General features: G+C 39.0%; 1 protein-coding gene across 4 annotated transcripts in view; it reads right to left on the bottom strand.

Moving 5' to 3' along the window:
* Positions 1 to 23,221, bottom strand: part of Acyp2 (acylphosphatase 2) — a 147,255-nt gene extending 124,034 nt beyond the window's left edge. For 3 of the 4 annotated variants that reach the window (XM_029545199.1, XM_029545198.1, XM_029545197.1), the window contains exons 1-3: positions 23,013 to 23,091; positions 3,380 to 3,396; positions 1,891 to 2,000 (exon numbers count right to left, since the gene is read on the bottom strand). In XM_029545199.1, the coding sequence (XP_029401059.1) occupies positions 1,891 to 2,000; positions 3,380 to 3,396; positions 23,013 to 23,064 (179 nt within the window). In that variant the 5' untranslated portion in view covers positions 23,065 to 23,091. Of the gene's footprint in view, positions 1 to 1,890; positions 2,001 to 3,379; positions 3,397 to 23,012 lie in introns of all 4 variants that reach the window. The other variant, XM_029545200.1, reaches the window with a different exon arrangement.
* Positions 23,222 to 23,958: the final 737 nt, after the last annotated feature.

Genomic DNA, 23,958 nt, shown 5'->3' with positions numbered 1-23,958 from the left:
AGAGGGAGAGGGAGAGGGAGAGGGAGAGGGAGAGGGAGAGGGAGCAGGAATGTGTGTGACTGTAACCCAGAACAGGTTACAAACCAGCTTGCTAACACTCAGTACTTTCAAAGTGGATAAAGAGTATAGTTTTAAAAAGAAAGGAGACAGGTACATGATTTTACTTATGTTAACTACTTATTCTGCTTATGTTGACTCCACATTTAACTAAGAAGTAGGAATGCAACATGATTTGTGTGAGCTCCCTTCCATCCCCCTTGTAGTTTTTTCTCTTAAACCACTTTATGACCATCTAACATCTTGTCATCCTTGCAACACCCAGTTTTGTACAATGTCTCACCTATTTTCTATATATTTATGAGAATTCTGTTAATTAATGGTTAATTGCTAAGTTATATATTATGTAAGATCACTCATTTCTAGCTGGTGGTTAGGGGCTTTGGTAGTTTATGAGAATGACCCCCACAGGCTCATGTATTTGTCTGATTACTCCTCAGCTGTAGAACTTAGAAAGATTAGAGGGTGTAGATGGTGTGGCCTTGTTAGAGAAAGCAAGTCACTGGGAGTGGGCTTTGTGGTTTCAAAAGTCCATCCCAAACACAATGGCTCCCTAAATCCTGCTGCCTGCAGCTCAGAATGTAGCTCTCAACTACTTGTCCAACACTACATCAGCCTGACTGCCTGCTACCATTCTCCCTATGACAATAATGGGTAAAATCTCTGAAACTATAAGTAAGCCTCCAATTAAATGCTTCTCCATTTACAAGTTACCTTGGTCATGGTGTCTATTCATAGCAGTAGAACACTAAGAGAAGGAACAGTATAGTTTTATACATAAATACAAATATATAGCATACACAAATACATTAGAAATCTCGGAGTTTAGTCATTTAAACTTACTATCAAATGGGCATCCAATGAAAACATATTACGGGCAATGTGACTGAGTTCCAGTTAGTAATAATAAATAAGATATTAATTACAAATATATACTTTAAGGAGACTAGAGAGATAGCTCAGTGGTTAAGAAGACTGGTCATTCTTCCAGAAGTTACCACCTGGAGGTTCACAACAATGTATAGCTCCAGTTCTAGTGGATCTAACCCCCTCCTCTGGTATCCTTGGCACCAGGAATGCACATGATATACAGATATACATTCATGCCAAACACCTGTACACATAAAATAATTTTAATGTACACTTAAACATTTTTGAGTAAAGAAGCTGTTGAAGGCCACTGGGACAGGTTCCATTCAGGGGAAAGAAACATGAAGAGCAGGTGACTAACTAGTATCTAACTCATAGAGTTTGTTGCAAAGACTATATATAATAATTCATGCAAAGTGGTAACCATGAAGTTGAAAAGTCAAAACCTTTGAAAATGGTATTATGTGAAATGGGTCACTGTCACCCCCACTGCTAACTCGAGGGCTAGTACTACAACAACAATAGCACTCATTAAACAATTCTATTATGTAAAAATGAAGCTGCAATTAGGTAAATATTGCACAATAGAAAAGAGATAGCAATCTTTTTGCTTTGAAGATTTGATAAGAACTTCAGGAACCATCTAAAGGCACTGTGCTCAGTCCTAACATTTGAAATGATGAATACTTGGGTCATGAATATGGACCCCATGTTGGGGGAGACTTGAGATGACAGATTGGTTAGCAATACAACAGCTCTTCTTGAATCCTGCCCAAAAGGAAAAAGTTTATTCCCAACAAAGAAGTGCCACTCTAACAATAGGCCTGCCTGCTATTGTTAAATACTCCAACCTATTTATAATCCATGAGAACTGAATCTGACCATTATTAATACTGCTACCAGTGAAAATCAAAATATGAATAGAGCTTCATAAATGTTGTAGACATTGGTCTTACTACTCACATGGCATCAACCTTTTCTTCGGGGCCTTGTACTTGACCTGTCACTGTGCCTTTGCTTGTGTTCTTCACCCAGCCAACAAGACCTCTTTTCTTAGCTTCTCCTTCTGTGTACTGATTTCAGGAAAAACAAGAGAGCTCAAGTCCATCAATAGAAGTCTATACTCATAGCACAACTTTAATATTCAGAAACTGCTAACCTTGTAATATTTATCTATTTAATTACTAAAACATAATCCACAGACTGCAGAGATGGCTCTGTGGTTAAAAGCACTGGCTGCTCTTGCAGAGGACTAGGGTTCAATTCCTAACACTCACATAGTTTACTAATAACCAACTATAATTCATATTCCAGGAGATCCAATCCCTTTTTTGGCCTCTTTGGGAACCAAGTGTGCAAGTAGTACATAGACACTCATGCAGGCAAAGGGCCAATACATATAAAATAAAATAAAATAAAATAAAATAAAATAAAATAAGCCTATGCAGTTATGTAGCTGGCCTACAGTGATACCACTATGTATTTATAAAATCAGTGCAATTAGAGAAAATAAACCAACAGTGAGAATTATTTCAGAAATAGTTTCTATTACATTTCTCAGATGCATAAAATGTGTGAATGTGTTGTGTTTTCCTCACATCTATTAATGATGAATTAAATTGCTAATCTGGGCTTCAAAGTCTGATGAATCCTAGATTCTCAATAATTGACTTAAAAATATGTTTATGATCAACATAAAATACATGCAGACAGAAATGGACACTGAATCATTTCAAAAGTTCCAGTAAAATTAGAAATAATTTTCATAATAAAATCAAACCATCAAGAACACCAAGGGCTAGTACACAGTCAGGGGGATATGGTGATAAGTTGACTCTAAACTAATGCAGGTGTCAGTCTGAAAATCAATAAAATAATGAAAATGGGTACAATGGACTGTTAACAGAATTATCCTGAAATACAGAGAAGCTTGACTGATGGGGACATGGGGGGGGGGGACTCTCAGGGTTAGCAACCAGAGATTTAAATAGCTATGCCAATCTCAGAAAATATAACCTATAATTAACTTTTAGGAAAAGGGTGCTTTTAAAATAAAACCAAAAGTGTGTCTGGAGAGGGTTATTGCTAAGATGTGCAACACTAGCACCGCTGACTTTACAGTGAGAGATGTACCCCTGGCTCAAGAGGGTTTCTATCTAGAATACAGGAAAGAACCATAATTTTATCTAGTACACCTACACAAATGCCTAGTTAGAACCACTTGCCAGAATACTTTTGAAATTCATAGAAAATGCTAGCTAAAACACAGGAAGGTTGTAATAAAACTTTAAAGGCACTTTTAATAGAAATCACAATCAGTAATTTCAAAAAATATATCAGTGGTCAAGGACATGATACAAAAAGTAGGTTAGAACTGGGAAGAAGATGGCTCTGTGATTAAAAATCATTAGCAAAAAAAAAAGTAGAAAAATAAGAGACAGATTTCACTTACCATTCTGAAGCAAACACCTGAATGAAAGGACAAAAAGAAATGTCAGCTTGTTTGCCTCTTACCAACTGCATTTTCTGCCATAACTTGACTCAATTAAAGGGTAAGTAGCAAAATGAATGAAACAGTTAGTATCTGAATGTACTTAATGGGTCTTCTTAATAACACACATAAAGTTTTTTTGAAAAATATTTGAAACCAAAGTATGTAATGAGATGCTGAATTATACTTTCATCATATTCTAAAAAGTTTATTTAAAACATAGTTCATCTGGTGGTACAGGCTTATAATTCTGGCTACTTGAGAGGCTGAAGGATGACAAGTTTAAGTCCAGTCTAGGCAAGACAGAGAATTCAAGACCAACCTGGGCAACTTTGTCTCAAGATAATAAGGATAAGAGCAGAGAAGAGGTCATCTATGCATGCAGCCCAGTGATACATTTTCCCAGCATGTGTACAGCCCTAGACAGTCCCCAATTCCACAAAACTGAATTAATTAATGAGTTAATGAACAGTTGAGATAGAGTAGGTGATATAAAATTTACTTTTCCCCAGTTTTTAGAATTTCATTTTTTAAATAGAAGAACTAATTCAAGTTTAAATAGCTTACATTGTTTCTAGTTATAGTCAGCATCAGGAAATGAAATGTGCTTGACCTCAGCTGGGCTTCCAGAACCTCATCATTAAGGGAAATTAATGCAGATGAAAATGATCCCTGTAGGCTCTCTGGTATAGCTGATATTACATGAATACTGTGGGTCATGTGGTTGATTGGTATTGTTCATGTTAGTTATATTTTCTCTTTTTAGACTGTGGCAGACGAAGCTGTTCCATTTGTTGTTTGGGCATTTGACTTAGTGGCAAGGTACTAGTATAGCATGCTTGAGGAACTGAGTTCCATCTTCAGTGGCATAGCTGCACTTGTATATAGATACAGACACCCATCCACAAAAGGAATACTAGCAATTTTATGTCTCATGTTTTATATCTACAAACAAACAGTTATACATGGAGAATGGGGCTTTTCATGGGAATGGGACAAGATGCTAGATGGTTCCAAATTATTCTGAAGACTTGGATCCACCACAGAAAGCCTACAAATTATGATGATACTAAACAACAGATCTTAGGTCATTCCCTCAAACTGCAAATATGAAAATAATTGATCAATTATCCTAGGTAGGATCTCCATATATGTACCATGGCGTGTATACTCACAGACATACACAAAATAAGTAAATGTAAATATTTTTTAAAAGTACCAGTGTGAGCTACAGGTAAAACCAAAACAAAAGAAAAAACCCTACCAAACACACCAAACACATAACACACACACACCACCACCACCACCACCACCACCACCACCACCACCATCATCAACACCACCACCACCACTACCACCACAGTAGATCCACAAAGTAGAATACTATTCAAGAATACAACAACCAAATACAGTATGCTAAGCAAAAGAAGCCAAATTTACACATAATGTATAATTACATTCTGGAAAGGCAAAGCTGCAAAGGCTAAAAAATAGACTGTTGCTAATGCCTGGGAGGGAAAAGAGTGCTAACAAGTGACTCAAGGGAATTTTCTGGGGTCATGGGGCAATTTTCTGAACTGTGCTGGTGATTCTATGACCTCACACATGCCAAAAGAAACTAAGTGTAAAAAAAGCAGAAATATGCCTTGGTGGAAAACAATTAGGAAAATTTTTGATTGGGAAGTCACCAAGAACAGATCAAAACACCTCCAAGAAGGTGAAAATATGGAGCTTGTACACAGAAGCAGACCCTAGGTAGGATCCTGTGAGAGGTCAGAAAGGTGTTTTATACATCCTAATGGCAGTAGACTGTACAATCAAATAAACAGAACAAAAAGAGCAGTAAGGGAATGAAGACAGTGTTATGTCACCAGTGGAATTTTCTGAGACTATAAAAATATTTTTAAAATACATGTAGAGTGTGGAGGAATGATATGTGTGAAGAACTGATGAGAAGAAGAGCCAGAAGGCAATCTATTATCCATGAAGTGAAAGATGCCAGGCGGCGGATATACAAGGAAACAGCAGAAAGCCATGCTGTTGTTCCACAGCACAAGCCAGGTGCCTCAGAATACTGTAAGTGCTTACCAAGTACATAGCCAGACAGCTCCAGGCTGTGTTGAACATATTCCTCTGAGTTGCTCAACCTCAACAACCCTGTGTAAGAGCATTATGAAAGGAGGCCAAGAGCAGCTGAAATAAAAAGAACTTGGAGGGCTGGGGTTTGGTCATACACAAGGCCCCAGGTTCAAGCCTCAGCATCGTGAAGACTTTTTAAAAATGACATGATCTATTTCTTATGTAACTCAGAGTCTACAAACCACCACTCATGGGAGTTTTCTTAAAGATAGTACTTCAGACTTAGAGAACTCTGTGCCTAGAATCTGGGGAATCTACTGTTACATAGTAAAACATGCAGCCAGTAGCTGGGAGTCAGGTTTCTGGGAGGCTTGCAAAGGGTTTCCACTTCAGGTCGAGTCACATTACAGGACTGGTATGGAGTCTAGCAGTAAAGCATTTGGCTATCATGAACAAGGCCCTGGGTTCAGGCCCTAGTGATGACTTTCTATCAGGGTGGTTCAGTTGGTATGGATGAGAAACGATATGCTTAGCTGTCAAGTCTGTCTCACTAGCTTGCAAATCAGTAGTGTACAAGAAGCCTTGGATGATGGATGGCAAACCCTAATCTCCTGTACCCTATCATGACCTGGTGTTGGAGCTGTCCAGATGACCTGGCAGCTCAGGCTATTCCCTCCACCCTTAATATGTACTACCCTAGGAAGGGAGACCATGTCACTTCTTGCCCTTAAAACGAGCAACATCCTTTCAGTATTTATGAACAACAAAGACAAACAAAGGCTTATAATGCAAACAGGGGCTGAGAACATGTCTCAGTCAGTAAAATGTTTGGTAGACAAGCAAGAAGACCAGAGTTTGGATCCTCAACACCCATGTAAAAGCATGTACCCTATTCATACCTGCAAACCCAGCTCCAAGAACAGATACAAGAGGACCACTAGAGCTTGCAAGCCCTGGGTTTAGAGGAAAAATTGACTCAAAGGACAGATGGTGAAAACAAAGAAAACAAATATTTTCTTTGGTCCTCCATGTGTGCACAAACACACATGTGCAATACATATAAATAACCAAATCCTTTTAAAAAAATAAGACAGGGGCTAGAGAGGTGGCTCAGCTGTTAAAGGCTAGGCTTACAATCAAAAAAATAAGACTGAAGTTAATAGAGGAAGACACCTGATATCAACTTCTCCACACAAACAAAATGAGACACAAATGAAAATGCCATCAGGAAACATGTTATGTCTGCACCCAGAGCTGATCCTGTGCAACAGCACCTAGAGCTGATCCTGTACCACAGCTCTCCATACCCAAATACCTCCAGGAGAAAGCTGCTCTCCCAGGAGTGCTCACACTCCTGTGAGCACAGGTAAGGCCACCACTTCTGCTCGAATTCCTGGCCCAAGAGGGACCTGCCCAGAGCCGTCAGGACACAGGAATCGAGGAACAGCCAGGGACAGAATCTTTCCTGTTTCCATCTGCACCCCAGAGCTGGCCCTGTGCTACAGATCTCCATACCCAAATTCCTCCCAGAGAGATCTGGTCTCTCAAGAGTACTAACACACAGGCTTGCAGGAGGGACAAGCCACAGTCAGAGACAGCAAGACCAGCTAACATCAGAGATAACCAGATGGCAAGAGGCAAGCCCAAGAACCTTACCAACAGAAACCAAGGCTACTTGGCATCATCAGAACCCAGTTCTCCAACAACAGCAAGCCCTGGATAGCCCAACACACCAAAAAAGCAAATCTCTGATTTAAAAATCACATCTCATTATGTTGATAGAGGACTTTAAGAAGGACATAAATAACTCCCTTAAAGAAACACAGGAGAACACAGGTAAACAGGTAGAAGCCTTTAAAGAGGAAACACAAAATTCCCTTAAAGAATTAGAGGAAAACATAATCAAACAGGTGAAGCAATTGAACAAAACCATCCAGGATCTAAAAATGGAAATTAAAAACAATAAAGAAATCACAAAGGGAGACAACCCTGGAGATAGAAAACCCAAGAAAGAGATCAGGAGTCATAGATGTAAGCATCACCAACAGAATACAAGAGATAGAAGAGAAAATCTCAGGTACAGAAGATTCCATAGAAAATACTAACACAACAGTCAAAGAAAATGCAAAATGCAAAGAGCTCCTAACCCAATATTTCCAGGAAATTTAGAACACAATGGGAAGATCAAACCTAAGGATAATAGGTATAAAAGAGAGTGAAGATGCCCAACTTAAAGGGCCAGTAAATATCTTCAACAAAATTATAGAAGAAAACTTCCCTAACCTAAAGAAAGAGATGCCCATGAATGTACAAGAAGCCTACAGAACTCCAAATAGACTGGACCAGAAAAGAAATTCCTCCCATCTCATAATAATCAAAACACCAAATGCACAAAACAAAGAAAGAATATTAAAAACAGTAAGGGAAAAAGGTCAAGGAACATATAAAGGCAGACCTATCAAAATTACACCAGACTTCTCACTAGAGACTATGAAAGCTAGAAGATACTGGACAGATGTCCTACGGACCCTAAGAGAACATAAATGCCAGCCCAGGCTAATACACCCATCAATTACAATAGATGGAGAAACCAAGATATTCCATGACAAAACCAAATTTACACAATATCTTTCCACAAATCCAGCCCTACAAAGGATAATACATGGAAAACCCCAAGAAAAGGAGGAAACTACACCCTAGAAATAGCAAGAAAGTAATCTTTCAACAGGAAACATGTTACTTTGTAGGCTGTTTTTTAAAATAAACTAATAATTTTTAATTAAGTTTTTGAAAGTTCAGACTTCATTCATGAGCAATATGCTGAGAGCAGTATGATATTACAAATAGAATATATGCTCAGAGGCCCAAAGCTAGACTTATTACATCAATTAAATGTGCAAAGCCATACATGGCCTCAGAAGATTATATCCCAGGCCCAAACTGTATGGAAGACTTATTAAAGAACAACTGAGCCATACTTCAGCTGTATCTAGAAGAAATCGTGTTTTCCACCCAAAGTTTTTATCTCTCAACTTATTTACTGCAAGAACCTCCCAGTCTCCCAGCATCCAGTTCTGTCTTCCACTTACTCTTCACAAACTACTTCACTTCACAAAGTTGGTTTTCCTCCCTGAAGCAATACCAAATTCCTTTCTTCCCAAGTTTAAAACCGTCTAGTGACTCCTCATGATATTAAAAATAAAACGGATTCTGGTCATCACATTCTCAGTGTCTTTGTCAACAAAATGAGAAAATGAAAACATAATTTAAAAGTACTGTCAGCGAACTGAAGAACAACAGAGGTGGGAAGAGGAATTAGAGTTGGCACACTTACACTTCTTGACGCTGATGTACTTCAATTTCTATCTCCTAAAATGCAGGTTTTCTATTTGTCTATACAGGGGAAGACATGTATGTATAAATTGTGTGATTCACCATGGTTTATATTTGAAATAATAGTTCTTTTCCTTTTTCTTTCTTTTTTCTTCTTCAACATCCTTCCCCTCCACCTTTCTTTCCTTTGAGACAAGATGTCTCTGTGAAGCCCAGGCTGGCTTTGATTTTGTAATCCTCCTGCCTCAGCCTCCTGATTTAAGGTAAGTACCACTATATCTAGCTTAAACAAACTTTGAAAAAAAAAACATATCAGTATTCCAATAAGCTTGCCCTACCTAAAAACCCAGGTGCTATTATCAAAAAACAGAAACAAACAAACAAAAATAGCTCCAACTCTTCTAAAGCAAATGTGAACAAAGACATAGCCAAGATGCCTTTCCAAGAGTATTAGTATTCACCAGAATGATAACAAAGAACCAAATAATCTTTTAACTGGTTACCTTTTCTTCAGTCTATTATTCTCTGAGAGAAATGTAACTAAACATCCATAGAAATATTGTAAGCCAGGCCACAGCTACAAATACTATAACAAAGACTAAGACTCCTGTCAAGAGTCTGCATGAGAGCCTTGCTCCCTCCAACCCCCTACTAATAGAAATTCACAAAGAAAGCTAATACCATAAACCTTCTATTGAAGGGGGAGATTTGTAAAAAAGAAAGATAGCAAAGGAGAAAAAAAATTTATTGGATATTTTATTTACATTTCAAATGTTATCCCCTTTCCCAGTCCCCCCATCCCTCTATTTCATCCTCCCTCCCCCCACTTCTATGACAGTGTTCCTCTGCCCACCAATCCATTCCCACCTCTTCACCCTCAGTTCCCCTAAACTGGGGAATTTGTCGAGCCTTCATAGGGCCAAGGACCTCTCCTCCCAATGTCCTCTGCTACATATGCAGCTGAAATCATGTGTACTCCTTTGTTGATAGCTTAATCCCTGGGAATTCTTGGGCATCTGATTGGCATTACTGTTATTCCTGTGGGGTTGCAATCCCCTTCAACTCCTTCAGTCCTTTCTCTAACTCCTCTATTGGGGACCCCTTTCTCAGTTCAATGTTTGGCTGCAAGCATCCGTCTCTATTTGTAAGGCTCTGGCAGAGCCTCTCAGGAGACAGCCATATGAGGCTCCTTTCAGATTGCACATCTTGGCATCCACAATAGTGTCTGGGTATGGTAACTGTACATGGGATGAATCCCCAGGTGGGACAGTCTCTGGATGATCTTTCCTTCAGTCTCTGCTCTACACATTACCTCCATATTTGCTCCTGTGAATATTTTGTTCTACTTCTAAGAAGGACCAAAGTGCCCACACTTTGGTCTTCCTTCTAATTGAGCTTCACGTGGTCTGTGAATTGTACCTTGGTTGTTTGGAGATTTTGGGATAATATCTACTTTTCAGTGAATGCATACCATGTGTGTTCTTTCATGACTGTGTTACCTCACTCAGGATGATATTTTCTAGTTCTATCCATTTGCCTAAGAATTTCATGAATTCATCATTTTTAATAGCTGAGTAGTACTTCATTGTGTAAATGTACCACATTTTCTGTATCCATTCTTCTGTTGAGGGACATCTGTGTTCTTTCCAGCCCTGGGCTATTATAAATAAGGCTACTATGAATGTAGTGGAGCATGTGTCCTTACTACATGTTGGAGCATATTCCGGGTATATGCCCAGGAGTGCTATAGCTGAGTCCTCAGGTAATACTACATCCAATTTTCTGAGGAACTGCCAAACTGATTTCCAGAGTGGTTATACCAGCTTGCAATCCCACCAGCAATGGAGGAGTGTTCCTCTTTCTCCCCATCCTCGACAACATCTGATGTCACCTGAGTTTTTGATCTTAGCCACTCTGACTGGTGTGACACAGAATTTCAGGGTTATTTTGATTTGCATTTCCCTCATGACTAAGGACATTGAACATTTCTTTAAGTGCTTCATGGCCATTCAATATTCCTCAATTGAAAATTCTTTGTGTAGCTCTTTACCCCCATTTTTTAAAAAGGTTATTTGATTTTCTGGAGTCTAAGTTCTTAAGTTCTTCATATATATTGGATACTAGACCTCATTCAGATATAGGATTGATAAAGTTATTTTCCCAATCTACTGGTGGCCTTTTTGTCTTGTTGACAGTGTCTTTTGCCTTACAGAAGCTTTGCAATTTTATAAGGTCCCATTTGTCTATTCTTGATCTTATAGCATAAGCCATTGATGTTCTGTTCAGAAATTTTTTTCCCCTGTGCCCATGTGTTCAAGTTTCTTACCCACTTTCTCCTTTATAGGTTTCAGTATATCTGGTTTTATGTGAAGGTCCTTGAGTCACTTGGACTTGAGTTTCTTACAAGGAGATAAGAATGGGTCGATTTGCATTTTTCTACATGCTGACTGCCAGTTGAACAAGCACCATTTGTTAAAAATACTGTCTTTTTTTCCACTGGATGATTTTAGCTCCTTTGTCAAATATCAAGTGACCTTATGTGAGGAGGTTTGTTTCTGCATCTCAATTCTATTCCATTGATCGTCCTGCCTGTCTCTGTATGAATACCATACAGTCTTTATCATGATTGCTCTGTAGTACAGCTTGAGGTCAGGGATAGTGATTTCCCTGAGTTCTTTTATTGTTGAGAAGAGTTTTTGCTACCCTGGGTTTTTTGTTATTCCAAATGAATTTGCAAATNGCTCTTTCTAACTCTATGAAGAATTGATTTGGAATTTTGATGGGGGTTGCATTGAATCTGTACATTGCTTTTGGCAGGATGGCCANTTTTACTATATTAATCCTGCCAATTCATGAGCATCAGAGATCTTTCCATCTTCTGAGCTATTCTTTGATTTCTTTGTTCAGAGACTTGAAATTCTTGTCATACAGATCTTTCACTTGCTTGGTTAGAGTCACACCAAGGTATGTAATATTATTTGTTACTATTGTGAAGGGTGTCAATTCCCTAATTTCCTTCTTATCTCCTTTTTCCTTGAGTAGAGAAAGGCTACTGATTTGTTTGAGTTAATTATATATCCAATCACTTTGCTGAAGTTGTTACTCAGCTTTAGGAGGTCTCTGGTGGAATTTTTGGGGTCACTTGAGTATATGATCATATCATCTGCAAATAGTGATATTTTGACTTCTTCCTTTCCAATTTGTATCCCTTTGACCTCCTTTTGTTGTCTACTTGCTCTAACTAGAACTTTCAGTACTATATTGAATAGATAGGGAGAGAGTGGTCAGCCTTGTCTAGTCCCTGATTTTAGTGGGATTGCTTCAAGTTTCTCTCTATTTAATTTGATGTTGGCTACTGGTTTGCTGTATATTGCTTTTACTATTTTTAGGTATGGGCCTTGAATTCCTGATCTTTCCAAGACTTTTAGTATGAAGGGATGCTGAATTTTGTCAAATGCTTTTTCAGCATCTAATGAAATGATTATTTTTTTTTAATCTTTGAATTTGTGGAGTTGATGGATTTCCATATACTGAACCATCCCTGCATCCCTGGGATAAAGCCTACTTGATCATGGTCAATGATCAGTATGATGTGTTCTTGGATTCGTTTGGCAAGAATTTTATTGAGTATTTTTGCATCAATGTTCATAAGGGAAACTGGTCTGAAGTTCTCTTTCTTTGTTGGGTCTTTGTGTGGTTTAGGTATAAGCATAACTGTGGCTTCATAGAATGAATTGGGTAGTGTTCCTTTTGTTTTTACTTTTTGGAATAGTTTGAAGACTATTGGTATTAGGTGTTCTTTAAAGGTCTGATAGAATTTTCCACTAAACCCATCTGGTCCTGGGCTTTGTTTTTGAGACTGTTAGTGACCGCTTCTATTTCTTTAGGGGTTATGGACTGTTTAAATTGTTTATCTGATCCTGTTTTAACGTTGGCACCTGGTATGTATCTAAAAAATTGTCCATTTCATCCAGATTTTCCAATTTAGTTGAGTATAAACTTTTGTAGTAGGATCTGATGATTTTTTGGATTTCCACGGTTTCCGTTGTTGTGCCTCTCTTTTCATTTCTGACTTTATTAATTTGGATACTGTCTCTGTGTCCTCTGGTTAGTCTGGCTAAGGGTTTATGTATCTTGTTGATTTTTTCAAAGAACCAGCTCCTGGTTTTTGTTGATTCTTTGTATAGTTCTTTTTGTTTCTATTTGGTTGATTTCAGCCGAGTTTGTTTATCTCCTTCCTTCCACTCCTTTTAGGTGTATTTGCTTCTTTTTGTTCTAGAGCTTTCAAGTGTGCTGTCAAGCTGCTAGTGTAAGCTTTCTCCAGTTTCTTTTTGGAGGCATTTAGAGCTATGAGTTTTCCTCTTACCACTGCTTTCTTTGTGTCCTATAGGTTTTGGTATGATGTGTCTTCGTTTTCATTAAATTCTAAAAAGTCTTTAATTTCTTTCTTTATTTCTTCCTTGACCAAGTTATCATTGAGTAGAGAGTTGTTCAGCTTCCATGTGTATGCGTGTCTTCCATTTTTGTTGGAATTTAAGACCAGCCTTAGTCCGTAGTGACCTGATAAGGTGCATGGGATTATTTCAATCTTCTTGTATCTGTTGAGACCTGTTTTGTGACCAATTATATGGTCAATTTTGGAGAGGATGCCATGAGGTACTAAGAAGAACTTACATTCTTCTGCTTTAGAATGATATGTTCTATAAATATATGTTAGATACATTTGGTTCATAATTTCTGTTAGTTTCACTGTGCCTCTCTTAAGTTTATGTTTCCATGATCTATCCAGTACTGATAGTGGGGTGTTGAAGTCTCCCAGTATTATTGTGTGGGGTGCAATGTGTGCTTTGAGCTTTAAAAAAGTTTCTTTTATAAATGTGGGTGCCATGGCACTTCGAGTGTAGGTGTTCATAATTGAGAGTTCCTGGTAGATTTTTCCTTTGACCAGTATAAAGTGTCCTTAAAGGAGAAACTATTAAAAGTAACTGTCCAGTAGAGAAACTATCAAATACTATCTCTGGAGATCAAGGTCATCATGAACTGTGGTGAGTCTCCATGACACCTCTCCCACACAGTGGAAATGGGACATCACCTCTATAGTCTTTTTTCCTCAAATCCGTAACCTAGTCTTCTCATGTCAAAACTGTCAGGTGCTGGAGAGATGGCTCAGTGGGTAAGAGCACCTGACTGTTCTTCCGAAGGTCCAGAGTTCAAATCCCAGCAACCACATGATGGATCATAACAAGATCTGACTCCCTCTTCTGGAGTGTCTGAAGACAGATACAGTGTACTTACATATAATAAATAAATAAATCTATATATAAAAAAACCTTTAAAAAAAAACTGTCAGGTAAGTACTGGCAAGGTGGTTCACAGGAAAAGACTTCTTTAAGACTGATTATTGAGTTCAATCCCCAGGACCCACAAGGTAGAAAGCAAGAAACTAATTCCCTGTGCTGAAGAAATGATATAGTGGCTAAGTGTACAAATGTACTATTTGTCTAATAAACCTGAGTTCAGATTCTAGCAGCCAAGTCCAGTATCTCACAAATGCCTATAACACCAGTGCCAGGTAATCCAATGACCTCTTTGACCTCTGAAGTTATTCATACTCGCATGTATACACTCATATACATACATGCATATACATCCTTTAAAATAAAGATACACACTTTAATCTTTTAAAGATTAAAATAAATCTTTTCTAAAAAGGAAGTAACTATCCCAAGTCCCCTACATGAATATTATGGAGTGCGCAGAACCAAATGCTTTCATCAGGGCTTTACCTCCACTCTCATATTTTATATACTGTGTTTCAGTGACTTATTTTGGCATGTATTAGTCATGGTTCCAGATGTACTTAAGTTGACAACCAAAAGTAGCCATCACAAGTTCACCCTTGACACACAATCATATCATCTTATGTCATAATTAACTTACAAATGAAAAAATAACCAGGTCATAATTATGTCTAAATATGATATAACTATCCCATGTACAATTGCAAATGTATTATATATTTAATAAGGTCATAATTATACCTAATATGCTACAATTATTGCTCATACAACTACAAATGTATTATACATTTTAGAGTAGGTGGCAAAATCCCTTAAGGGACATTCTTTTAGCATCTCTGTGGTGATTTGAAAAGGGTTCGTTCTGATAGATTCATGTGTTTCAATGTTTGGCTCATAGGGAGTGGGACTATTAGGGGATATGGCTTTATTAGAGGAAGTGTGTCACTGTAGAGGTGGGGCTTTGTGGTCTAAAATGTTCAAACTATACCCAATGTGAAACACATCCAGTCTTCTCCTGGCTGTTTTTAGATCAAGATGTAGACTTTCACCTTCTCCAGCACCATGTCTGCCCACCTGCTGCCATGCTTCCTGCTTCCGTGCTTCCTGCTGCTGTGCTTCCTGTTGACATGCTTCCTGTTGATATGCTTCCTGTTGACATGCTTCCTGCTGATATGCTTCCTGCTGTCGTGCTTCCTGCTGGCATGCTTCCTGCTGACATGCTTCCTGCCATGATGATTATGTCCTAAACCTCTGAAACTGTAAGCCAGGCCCAATTAAATGTTTTCCTGATTAAGAGTTGTCTTGAAGAGACTTGATGTGCCAGGGTGAGGAGGATACCTGGGGCAGGGTTGGGGGGGGCTCCACTCTCTCAGAAAAGAAGAGGAGGGGGAGGGAGGAAGACCTGTGGGAGAGGGGTACTGGGTAGAGTGACAGCGATTAAGATGCAAATTGAATAAAAAAATAAATAAAAAAGAATTGCCTTGGTCATGTTGTCCCCTCACAGCAATAAACTTTAACTAAGACATTCTCAACCTTAAATATGATAATCTTTGATATTCTCTTAATTAATGTTACATCACATGATAAAGAAATTGAGAAAACAAAACACAAATATCTGTACAAATGCAATCTTAACAAAATATGATAGAAACACTCATGACAATTAAATCCTTGTTTCTGCAAACGGTCATGTGGCCTCAGCTGGTATTTATAACTACCTTTCTCTACTACCCTTTCTGTATTTCCCTAGTACTCAGCAAATACCTCAGCAGATCTTGACTCTTTTCTTGGAAGAATGACCAATACCATCATTCCTAAGGGGGTCTACCCTTTGTTATCCTATCTACTTGAATTACTAAACTCCTCCTCAGTAGAAGTCACTTTTTGATAAACAATTACATTGTTCATAAGTATCTTCACATCCCCCACCCGTTTGGTGAGAACTATCCATATACTTCTTTGCCAGATGTCTTTCTCACCAATATTCCAATCATGTTCTTTCCAAGTCCTAACCATCCAGCCAGTCCATCCACTACACTCTATTAATCAGTAAAAAAAAAAAAAAAAAAAAATGCATATCTAGCCATTTCTTATTCCAAACAAAATGTATAATGTGTACTGCCTGATGTTCTGCCAACTGGGAAGATTTCCCTTCGTCAGTGTCTTTCAGGGTTGCCTCAGAATGGGATTGTAATGTTGCAGCTGTCCAATTCTAGGTGGTGCCTGCATAACATGCAGACCTATCACAAATTAGACCCTTGTCTTCTCTTCCTCAGTCAACATAACATAGGGCAAACCCATGAGACTAGAGGTGCATGTTTGAAGCAGACAGCATTGTAATAAGAACACAAATCATAGGCATTTGGGCAGCTTCTCCACATAACTTGCTTATGCCTTCAGGATCTGCTCAGGTCTGATATATACTACTTCCATTTGATAACAGTCTGTTCCTTGCTTGTCCTACTTAATAACTTGATCACTCAAGTAACATTAACTCATGATGGACAGCACAGGTTGCCTGGGAACTTGGTGACCCATTATAAACATTCAGTTTCCATTAATGACCAACAGCAGGCCAAGAGCTGTTTTTCAAAGAAGGGAATAGTTGTCTGCAGATCGTGCACATGGAGCTTTGCTCAAATATACCAAAGGTCTCTTCTGTTATTCACTTATAGGGGCCTGCCAAAAGCTTCAAATAACATCCCTATATGCCACTGACACTTATGTATCATCGAGCCTGCTTGATCATATGCTCCAAGTAATAGAGCTGCCTGCACAGCAGCTTGGACATGATGAAGAACCTTCTCTTGTTTCAGGCTCCATACAAAGCTAAAAGCTTTCTGAGTCACTTGGTAAATGGGCCAGAGGAACAAACCTAAGTGAGGAATGTGCTGCTTCCAGAATCCAAATAGGTCCACTAAACATTGAGCTTCTTTCTTGGTTCTGGGAGAGACGACCTGCAACAATTTATCTTTAGAAGAAATATCTCTGCATGTCAGACACCAATGGACTCTTAAGAAACTCATTGAGGTAGAAGGCCCTTGAATTTTGGTTGTATTTATTTCCAATTTACTGACACCCATATGCATTACCAATGAGTCCAAAGTGGATGCTACCTTCTGCTCACTTGGTCCAATCAGCATAATGTCATCAATATAATGCACAAATTTTTATTTTGTGGAAAAGATTGATGATCAAGATACCTTCTAATTAAGTTATGACACAGGGCTGAAGAGATAATATATCCTGGAGATAAAAGGTGTACTGCTAACCTTGCCAACAGAAAGCAAATTACTTCTGGTGGTCCTTGTGGACAAGTTCCAAGAAAAAAGTATTTGCTAGATCAATAACTATATACCATGTAACAGATGTGTTCATTTACTCAAATAAGGACAACACATCTGGCATAGAAGCTACAATCCTAGATACTACTTGACTGGTTTTTTCAATAGTTAACTGCCATTCTCCATAATCCATCTGTCTTCTGCACTGGCCAGATAGGAAAGCTAAAGATAGATGGGAAAATTCACACCCTTGGATCTTTCACATCCTTCCTTAATGGTGGCACTAATTTCTGCAGTTTCTTCAGTGATGTGATACTGTTTTTGACTCACTCTTTTCTTTTACAGAAGCAACTCTAAAGGCTTCCATATGAACTAACCAGTACCCCCAGAGTTCATGTCTTTAGCTGCATATGCAGCAGAAGGTGGCCTAGTCGGCAATCATTGGGAAAAGAGGTCCCTAGGTCTTGCAAACTTTATATGCCCCAGTACAGGGGAACACCAGGGCCAAGAAGAGGGAGTGGGTGGGTAGGGGAGGAGGGCGGGGGGGGAGGGTATAGGGAACTTTCGGGATAGCATTTGAAATGTAAATAAATAAAATATCTAATTTTTAAAAAAGAAAAGAACAACACAGGGCTGAGAATGCTCTGTAGTAGGCATTTGTCAAAACCATTTTAAGACAAATCTATTTGTAGTCACCGCCTGGGACGAAGGATGACAGAGAAAATAATAAACAAACCAAAAAACTTGGCAAAAAAAAAAAAAAAAGGCTTCTATTTAGTCTTTCCAACTATAATAGCCTTCATCCCATAAGTCGGGGACTCAACGTGAGAATTCTGCCAACTTCTAAGTATTTCTATCCCAATTATACATTCTGGGACTGGGGAAATGACCACAGGATGAGTTCCAGGACCCACTGAACCTACTGTGAGTCAGACTTCAGCCAAAACTTCATTAATCACCTAGCCCCCATAACCCTCTACTTTAACTGAAAGGCCAGATGTTTCTTGGGACCTCCCAGAGTCAGTGTCAATTCAGAACAAGTACTTAAGAGACTCCAAAAGCTGATTGTTTCCTTTCCCCCAGTGTACAGATATTCCACAGGTTTTTTTTGAGGAAGGACTGGAGAAAGGCTTACAGTAAAATTTTCAGTGTTTTATGAAGGTCCTTCCTCAGAGAAACCTGGCTGTCTCTTCATGCAAAGGGCCCTCGGTCTGCAAACTGGCTTAATCTGGAAACTGACTACCTTTTTCCACAAACCCTTTTCTTTCTTTCTTTGAGAATTTTTCCACATATAGAGATAAACAAAAATTCAGTAGGCTTCTTATCTATTTCATGTCTGGAAACACCATAATTGATTAGCCAGTACCAAAGGTCCATATAAGTCATACTCCCATAAAATTTATTTTGCTTCTACTATTACAGGGTAGGTCATTACAAACATTGCTTTGTCTAGGCTGCCCATTATAGTAACCAACATCACCTTGCCTTTGATAATTCATTGCTGCCACTTGGTCCCTACTGCCTTGGGGCCCAGTTAAACCCATTGCATTTAATTCATCCAACTGAGCAGCAGCATCTCCAATCCTAAACAAAGAGGGTGACAGCAAATCTCTTCAATCATGCTGTTTTCACTTTGTTTTCTCTAGGTTTGACACAGTGTGCTACTAGCATTGCAATTCTTTGAGCCTAAAAATCCCTTCATTAACACTAAGTCAAAGGCTAACAGGCATGTCTAACTCCTTTTCAGTAGACCTTTTTTTTTTTTTTTTTTTTTTTGGTTTTTCGAGACAGGGTTTCTCTGTATAGCCCTGGCTGACCTGGAACAAACTTTGTAGAGCAGGCTGGCCTCGAACTCAGAAATCTGCATGCCTCTGCCTCCTGAGTGCTGGGATTAAAGGCATGCGCCACCACACCCAGCTGACCATTTTTTAACAAATGCTTTAGCCAACCATTCAAACTAACTTCTGTTAATTTTTTAAAACTGTGCGAACAGTCATATTCAATCTAAACCTCCACTCTAAGGAACTATATCAATAAACTCAGCTTGATCCAGATTTATGTTCATTCTACCATTATCCTTTGCCCTTAAAGCCCATTTCCACACATTACCAGACTGCTTGAATGAATTAGCAAACTCATTCAGCTCTTTAGTAATATAGCATACCTCTTTATGAACTATACTCGCTACCTCTCCTCTAAGAGCCTGCTCTACTTAAGTCTAATTATAGGTCTAGAAGCAACTATTGGTGGGCCTTGAAGAATACTAGTATTGCCTCTCCTGGCTTTTCCTCCAAAGGAAGTCACTGCTGGTTTAGCAGACAATGAAGGATTAATTTCCTCACTCAAAGGAAGGGTACGGGTTGTGAAATCATCTTCTGCTGAGGATGGAGACACTACTTTCTCAAGTGAGATAAACCCTTGAGAATTCAAGGGTTCAAAGTTCTCAGCTCAGTGGGGTCCTCTCACACATCCTCATCCAAAGCTACAGGATCCCATTCTTTACCAATCAAGGCCCTTACTTAAACACCAATACTCCTTCAAAGCTGGGACTTGCAATTCAGTTAACCTTATAATAAGGACCTCAGTTTGAGTTTCTGAAACTTGAACTCTGTAGCTGCTGGAGAGAAGAGTTTCTCAAGGTCACATTTAGAAACCTTTAGACTGTTTATGTACATCTGGAGCAGGTCAATTTTATCACTGAGTACATTGTTGTCCTTCACCATACTTGGAGATGCTAGGAGTTGGTTAATTTTATCACAGAGCTCATTCCTTTCCTTTATCAATCCAGAGATCTAGGAGCAACAACCAACATTGTCATTCTCCTTAGTTTTCCATGGATTGTCAAAATTTTTATATAGTCACCAAATCCTTTACAGCTTACAATTTGTGAATCAAGATAATCAAATGCATTTACCTCAAGTTCGTAAAATAGATCATACTATGGATTTTCATTTTTCTTCCAGGAGAAGCTTTAGTAATTGTAGGTGCTGGCAAATTGGAAAGCCTATTCCAGATACTTAAAAATTTCATCCTTGGGCTGGAGAAATGGCTCAGTGGTTAAGAGCACTGACTGCTCTTCCAGAGGTTCTGAGTTCAATTCCCAGCAACCACATGGTGGCTCACAACCATCTGTAATGGGTCCCGGTGCCCTCTTCTGGTGTCTGAAGAGAGCAATTGTGTACTCATATATGTAAAATAAATAAATGGGGCAGAGGCGAGCAGGGCCAAATTGAGAGGAAAAAAAATTCATCCTTTTACTTCTATTGCCCTACAACCAGTTCTAATACCAAAACTGTATTAATCAGGATTCTCAGGAGTAACAGAACTTACAGGATGTGTCTATGTATATAGAAAGCAAATTTATTAGAATGTCTTACAGGCTGTGGTCCAACAAGTCCTACAACGGCTGCCTATGAAAAGTCCAAGAATCCAGTAGTTGCTCAGACCACAAGACTAGATGTCTCAGCTGGTCTTCAGAATACACCAGAATCACAAAGATCACAAGGAATCACTCTAATGCCAGTGAAGGAATGGACTTGCTAGCAGCCATTTGAAGGCAAGCAAGCAAAGACATGCCCTCCCTGAGAAGGCAAGGCCCAGATTAGAGGTGGGTGGGTGTTTCTACTCCAAAGAATTTGAATTAAAGATGTGTCTGATCATCTCAAAGATCAGGATTAGAAGTGAATCTTCCCACTTCAAATTAAGCAAAACCCCTCTCAGGTATGCTCTCCTTTTTTTAGGTTTTAGTAAATTCCAAACATGGTCAGGTTACCAGAGTATCTAAAGTACTAGCCAGGCTCAGTACCACTTAGCATATGGCCATGACTCCTAGTATCCTTTCTAAAAGTACAAACTCACCAGACATTTTCAAATTTTCTGCTTACTCATTCAGTCTTTCCTAAACCTGACCTCACACTTGTCTGCTGTGATTTTCCTACCTCAATTTTCACAGCAAATCTCTGAAACAAAGGCTCATTATAAACATAAACACTTTCATCCATTTTTAATCTTACCCTGTATACACTGCCACAAAATGTAAAATATCAACAGAATATCAAAATAAAAGGATAATATTCTTACTCCTCCTTTAGACAAGTTAAAAAAAATCCAGTTTTCCCACTTAGAAATAAATTTCCAATACAAACTCACATTTTAAATCTCCTAATGGTTACCATTAAAGCTTATTGATAAAGAAAGTTAAGAAAAGTATCCCATAGTATCCCCCACCCCAAACACACACATAGCACATCTGAGGTGGGGTGGGGGTTGGAGATAAAAGAAATTTTCATGTATACCAAACAATGAAATAAAATTATGTGGAGAAGGTAGAATGGAAATCCGACTCAAACAGGAAGTAATATCCTCGTTAAAGGGCACACGTCTTTAATCCCAGCACTTGGAAGGTGGAGGCAGGCAGATTTCTGAGTTCGAGGCCAGCCTGGTCTACAAAGTGAGTTCCAGAACAGCCAGGGCTAGGCAGAGAAACCCTGTCTCGAAAAACCAAAAAAAAAAAAAAAAAAAAAAAAAAGAAGGAAGGAAGGAAGGAAGGAAGGAAGGAAAGAAGGAAGGAAGAGAAGAAAGCAAAGCAAAGCAAAGCAAAGCAAAGCAAAGCAAAGCAAAGCAAAGAAAAAAGAAAAGAAAAGAAAAGAAAAGAAAAGAAAAGAAAAGAAAAGAAAAGAAAAGAAAAGAAAAGAAAAGAAAAGAAAAGAAAAGAAAAGAAAAGAAAAGAAAAGAAAAGAAAAGAAAGGCATTATTTTTATGTTGAAGACCGGAACCTCAGCTTGGTAAGAGCAGCCTGCATTATAGGCTTTTAAGGGCTACCTCGCCCTTGGTCTGCTGCAGAGGATCCATTCCAGGGCTTGGTTACTATTAAGCAAGCACTCTACTGAGCTACATTTCCAGTCTCAAAAAGTTTTCTTCTTTTAAATGGATGATATACATTAAATAGTTACAGAACTTATACGCCATTAGATAATTTTCTTAAGTGTATAGACCAGGCTGGTCTTGAACTCAAATATCAACCTTCTTCTGCATAAGGACTGCATGCACCACTATGTCAAGTTGTGTTAGAAAAATTTAACGTTTTAATTTACAAATATAAAGATTTAAAGTAAGTCAGACATTATGTTCTATGCATCTATTTAAGCTTATAATCAAACAAATTTTAAAACTTCACTTAAATGGCCTGGGAGTGTACTTCAGTAATCTAGTACGCAAATGTAAGACTGTGTATAAATATATAAGGTTCAATCTCCAAAACCCAGGGAGGAAAAATTGCTAGTTGAAGAGGGGCTACAATCTCTGACAAAGTAAATCACCCAGTATCATTCGGGTACCCTTGCTTTTCTGCCGCACTTAGGCGTCCCTCACCCCACCCCCACCCTGTAGGCTTGCAGCGTCCTCTTTGGGTACCCAGGGTGACCTCCCTCCCTCCGCACCGCGCTTGCCGGTCTTCCCCGCCCGGGGCTGCTGTGTCATGGTTGAGCGGAAGTCGCTGCCTCAGTGAGAAGAACCATCCCTAAGATGGATGGCATAAGCTTCCTCCTCTCCCTCCCGAGGTTATATGGCCTCGTCTTGGCATCCCAGGTCAGACCGTACCTTGCACTGCCCCGAACACTTCGTAGTCCACAGACTTGAGCAGCTCCGTCATGGCGGCCAGCCTTCTCGCGAGCAGCCTTAGCGGGGTGTGTGGCGCGGAGACTGCGACAGCCGCCAGGGGAAGAAGACTTATCGGCTCTGGGACCGACGCCCGGAGGCCAAGACAAGAGCGCTCTGGGTCATGTGTAAGAAGATGGCAGATGACCGCTGTACACAGTGAGGGCGGCGGGACACCCGGCGCTCGGGCTCCCAAGCAGGGTGCTCCCTCTCTGTGTTCCCCAGGACCCGGTTCAATAAAGAAAACGGAGGTCGGGCATGTGAGGGGATTAAACCAACCAATATCTACCCACCAACGTCTATTTGACACAAAAAAGGTTTGTTTTTTGTTTTTTTGTTTTCTATAAGGATGAAAATACGAGGGTGACTTGTTGGGAGGATAGAGGGGTAGGGTCTAAGTGGGTAGAGATAAGAAGGATAATAGGTGAAGAAAATTACCAAAATTCATTATATGCAAGAATAAAATGTCAATGAATGTTTAAGTTTTAGGTGTTTTTATATAGGTACACTGTAAAGAATACATAGTATACCCATGGGTACACTGTAAGGAGATTAATTCAAGCTAATTAACTTTCATCTCTGATTTCATTTAAGATTTCAACGAGTTTAAATATATATCACTCTTAACTATACTCACCATTGTGCAAATATGAAAATCTCCACTTCATATGAAGAAAATTTGTGCCCTTGAAACAATATCCCCATTTCCAACATCCTGAGATGGGCATTTGAAATGAAGGACCAGTTTAGCTTAGTGGCACAAAGGGCATTTGGTCAGTGTGCTGGCTAGTCTTGACACAAGCTAGAATAATCTTAGAGGAGAGAACCTCAATTGAGAAAATGCCTCCATAAGATCTAGCCATAAGGCATTTTCTTAATTAGTGATTGA

This window comes from Mus pahari, chromosome 13 (genome assembly GCF_900095145.1).
Source record: "Mus pahari chromosome 13, PAHARI_EIJ_v1.1, whole genome shotgun sequence".
Classification (NCBI taxonomy): Eukaryota; Metazoa; Chordata; class Mammalia; order Rodentia; family Muridae; genus Mus; species Mus pahari.
The sequence above is the reverse complement of the archived record's forward strand: the minus strand, read 5'-3'. Positions and strand labels throughout refer to the sequence as shown.